This window comes from Lactuca sativa, chromosome 8 (genome assembly GCF_002870075.4).
Source record: "Lactuca sativa cultivar Salinas chromosome 8, Lsat_Salinas_v11, whole genome shotgun sequence".
NCBI classification, from domain to species: domain Eukaryota; kingdom Viridiplantae; phylum Streptophyta; class Magnoliopsida; order Asterales; family Asteraceae; genus Lactuca; species Lactuca sativa.
This window is the reverse complement of record NC_056630.2, coordinates 307,402,776-307,407,472: the sequence shown is the minus strand read 5'-3', so window position 1 is coordinate 307,407,472 and position 4,697 is coordinate 307,402,776. Positions and strand designations below refer to the sequence as shown.

Here is a 4,697-nt window from a genome sequence, read left to right as displayed (position 1 = left end):
CTTTTGGTTATTTCATGAATTTTTTCTCAATAAAATTTAATAATTCAAGGTCAAATAGTGACATCAACCCTAGTTACAAATACGATAAATATACCGATTTGAACTAAATTCTTTTTAGAAATAAATATCTAGAAGTAAAAAAACATTTTCTATGAACTTGCATTATTGTGTCAAATATTTGTTTTTTATTACAAAACAATAAATCTCAATCTTCTATTAAAAAAATATTATATCAAACATATTTACTGCAAATGATTCTCAACTCCAACTACTGTCCTCCACTGGCAAAGGCCCCTTAGCCCCTCCTCTTGTCATTTCTTGTCTTTTCCACCCCTTCTATCCTCTAATTCTTTCGCACATCTCTCAAAATCCCCACTCCTTTTCATGAAAAATCAAAAAACCCATCAAAAAGCACTCCCTTTTCCCTCTCTTTAACAAACCCATTTCAGATTCTCATTAGGGTTTCTGGTTTCAATTCATATGTAATGCAATCCACCTCCAAACTCTGATTCCTTTCAGCTCCTCACAAAAATGGCAGCAATGGGTAGAATTCTGCTTGTTTTCTCACTTGCTCTTTTACTTTTACTTTGTGTTAATGTTGGCGTATCTGCTGCTCCAGCTACTTCACCTGCTAGTGAGTGTACTACATTTCGTGGTTTCTGATTTTTTCTTCTTCAGATTTTCAAGTTAGGATCTGATTTTGTTGTACTGTACTTTCACTTACGCTCACAGCTCACAGCTTACAACTTACAACCCTTATTCCTTTTTTGCAGGGATTGTTAATGGGGTTTTCTCAAATGTTGCTTCGGCTTTGATGAAATGGGCGTGGTCGCTCAAAACACCTGCCAAAACATGTAATAGATCTTGATTTTCAGCTGATTTCTCTTACTTTTTCGATCATATGTGGTTAACAGTATCCTACAATGGTGGTATTTCCGTTTAATTTTTTTTTTTGTCGGTTTTGTTCTTCGCATTCATTTATATATCAATCGTATCCATCTGTTCATTGAATGCTCCAATCGTTACTGATATCACTTGTTTTTTGTCGGTTTCCATTGTTTTAGCGATTACTGGGCGACCATTGATGAAATTTGAGAGCGGTTATAACGTTGAGACAGTTTTCGATGGAAGTAAGCTTGGAATCGAACCTCATGCTCTCGAGGTTTTACCTAATGGAGAGCTTCTTGTTCTTGATTCTGCTAATAGCAATCTATACAAGATCTCTTCATCTTTATCCCTCTGTAAGTAACCTTACTCCCATTTTCCTCTTCACCATTTTCATCTTCTGGGTATGAACAAAGTCGACAAACATTCAATTTCAATCCCATTTCCTTAGACCCACAAAACCAATAACCATTTGTTGATTTCTTCCCCCTTTTTCAGATAGTAGACCGAAGCTGGTAGCTGGATCAGCTGATGGGTATTCAGGGCATGTCGATGGGAAGCTTCGAGAAGCTAAAATGAATCACCCAAAAGGTCTTACAGTTGATGACAAAGGAAACATATACATTGCCGACACTGCCAACATGGCAATTAGAAAGATTAGTGATACAGGTATAAAATACAAAATTATGTTTTAAAAAAATCTACAAGAAAATGATGTCACACATGAGAAATCCAAAGGAACAAAGCAAATGAATCCAAATTTAGCAAAAAGTTAGGACCCTTTTTTGTATAACTTTGAGTATGAAGTCGTTCTTTCTGTATTAAGTCCATTAAGTCAGCTATAACTTATATCTCTTAAGGTTTTTTAGGATTATGGAATATTAATTATTATTATTATTTTTTGGTATAGGAGTGACAACAATTGCAGGAGGGGGAAAAGTGGGCCGGGGTGGAGGACATGTAGATGGACCGAGTGAAGATGCAAAATTTTCTAATGATTTTGATGTTCTTTACATTGGAAGCAGTTGTTCACTTCTTGTTATAGATAGAGGAAACCAAGCTATTCGTGAGATTCAACTTCCGTTTGATGATTGTGCTTATCAATATGGAAGCGGTTTCCCTCTTGGTAAATGTCTAAACTACCCTTGAGTAGAGACAAACATGTCGATTTCCATTTTGTTTGATGGAATTGTCTGACTATTAGTCAAATATCTAAAATACCCTTTTGTAAATACGAACTTGTTGGACAAAGATCAACACCATCAAGTTATCTTGCAATTTTTTTCGTTAAATACCTAAAATGCCCTTTGATAGATTTATCGTTTATTGAACATTGTGAAACTTATTGTAGGGATTGCAGTTTTGGTGGCAGCTGGTTTCTTTGGTTACATGCTTGCATTGTTGCAAAGAAGAGTTGGTAGCATGATTTCTGCTCAACAAGTAAGTCTTTATCACTTATGTTCTTCATATGTTTTTTGGTCAAAAATACCATACTTCAAATGTCAAAATTTTAATGAATTTATACTCCGAATTGAAATCAATCTTTTTCGAATTGTAATACTTTTTATATTTTATTATGTCATAGCAAACTATTTTTCCAAAAACTTTATAATCTATCTCAATTTTAAAGTCAAAATTTACTTGGTTTGACCTCAAAAGTCAACATTATTAACCTCTTTTGACGGGTTCATTTCATGAAGGATGAACCGCAACCAACAATGAAACAAACCACCGTTCCACCGCCACCATACCAGAAACCGCCGCTAAGGCCGCCACTAATTCCGGTGGAAAACGAGCCGGAAAAACCCGAAGAGGGTTTTTTCGGATCATTCGCAAAACTAATATCCAACTCCACCTCATCATTATCCGAAATCTTGACCGGACTTTTCCCGGGCTTAAAAAAAAAACAAGTCAACCATAATTACCAAAGTCAACACCACCACAAATACGGGTCAAACCCATGGCCCGTTCAAGATAGCTACGTGATCCCAGACGGTGACGACCCGCCGCCACCTTCCATCGAGACCCGTACCCCCACCCCGAAAAAAACTTACCCTTTTATGACAAACGATGCCGAAAAAATCCAACATTTTCGTCAAAGTAGTCGCCATTTTTACACTGGGTGGGACCAAAACTTACAACAACAACAACAGTATCAACAACAACAACAACAGCAACAACAGCATCACAACCGTTATTATTCGTCAATGCCGGAGACATACTACGAACAAAGTGCGGAAAAAACCAATGAAATTGTGTTTGGAGCGGTTCAAGAGCAAGCGGAGTCGATGGTGATAAAGCCGTTGGATCATGGGAGTTCGGTTTATGATCATCGTGGAAAGATGAGGTCACGTTCGCGTGGATATACTCGAGGGGATTGAAGGATATAATGTGGGAATAAAAGTTGGGGGTTTTGGGGATTAGGGATTATTTCATTTTGGTGACTAATTTTGTAATGTTTAAAAGTATAGTGGTAGGGTTTTATAGAACATATATGTTATATATGAGGCAGCATTGGAGGGGGGAAATGTTTGTAAGAACTAAGAAGCTGCCATTGTTATGAAAAAAGTGAATATGATGAAATTCCTAAGGATGGATGTTGTTTTTGATTGATGGACTTCTTGAAGTGTTTGCAATTAAAAAGTTTGGTAATTTTGGAACAAAGGTGTGGATATAATTTTTTTTTTTTTTTTGTATTTTATGATTTGTAAGGAGTGTAAGTGTTATGAGTTATATACATAAATAATAAATTATGTTTTAAAACGGGTGAGGTGGGTGGTATATTTGGTATATTTATTTTTAATGCTAATAATAAATATCAACACATGTGCATGTTGGATCAAGAATGTCTTGAGATCTTTGTATCCTTCTAACAACTTGTTAATTAAGTACAATCTTTTATTATTTTGTATCTCAAGATCTACAAAAACTGTACTTTAAATCTTTAATAAAATAAAATTTGTTTCAAATTTATTCTTTCAGATTACAAATTAACTCAGAGTAAATTACATGAATGGTCCCTATAGTTTATGATAGTTTGTATATCTGGTCTTTTAGCTTTTTATTTCATAAAGTCTTTTTTTTCATGAAACGATATCAAAATGAAAAAAATACAAGTCATTTACCATTAAAAGTTGATAGAATGCCTTATGTTCAATGATATTAAAATGAAAAAAAAACAAGTTATTTACAATTAAGAGTTGATAAAAGTTTTTGTGGGTAGAAACATTTATATATGGTTATGGGTATTGACCTGTTGCTAGACTTGTATAAATTTTTGTACCCACAAAAGAAAAATAAAAAAAATAGAAGCTTTACTGGGTAGAGAACTAGAGATTAAAGACAAACGAAGCAGTTGCTTATAAGTCTGTAATTGTTGATGGTATTTCAATGGGGTTGATTGGGATGTGATGTAATAGGAGTAGTGTTTTAATGATGAAATTATATGCTCCATTAAGAATATATGGTTTAATACTCTGTTTCCGAGTTCAATTTAACGAGGGAAAAAGAAAAGAAATGGATGAACGTGAGAAAAAAAAATAAAAGAAATTGACGTTCTTAAGTTTCATTAAAAGATGGAAGCGGAAAGAAATGGAATAAAAACTTTCCCTTCTAACTTTCCTTTCAATTTGGAAGAATTTGAAGAAAAATGAACCCCTTTCATTTGTCTTCAACTTGTAACACAGAATACAATTTTTTTCTTTTTCTTTTTCTTCTTTTTTCTCATTACTTTTTTTACCCTTCTTTTCTTTTCGTTACTAGAACTCGGGAACTAAACGTTAGTTGTTAGAGCATCCACAATGCATTGAACT

At 34.3% G+C, this 4,697-nt stretch overlaps 1 protein-coding gene across 2 annotated transcripts; it reads left to right on the top strand.

Moving 5' to 3' along the window:
• The first annotated feature begins 302 nt into the window (after window positions 1-302).
• On the top strand, window positions 303-3,478 carry LOC111884210 (uncharacterized). Of its 2 annotated transcripts, none has more exons than XM_023880528.3 (7): window positions 303-686; window positions 774-854; window positions 1,065-1,241; window positions 1,384-1,554; window positions 1,796-2,011; window positions 2,237-2,325; window positions 2,586-3,478. In XM_023880528.3, the coding sequence occupies exons 1-7, from the start codon at window positions 596-598 to the stop codon at window positions 3,264-3,266; spliced, it is 1,506 nt and encodes a 501-aa protein (XP_023736296.1). In that variant the 5' UTR covers window positions 303-595; the 3' UTR covers window positions 3,267-3,478. The 2 variants fall into 2 exon arrangements, with proteins under 2 accessions (XP_023736296.1, XP_023736295.1); XM_023880527.3 differs by having other exon boundaries at window positions 305-634.
• The last annotated feature ends 1,219 nt before the right edge of the window (window positions 3,479-4,697 follow it).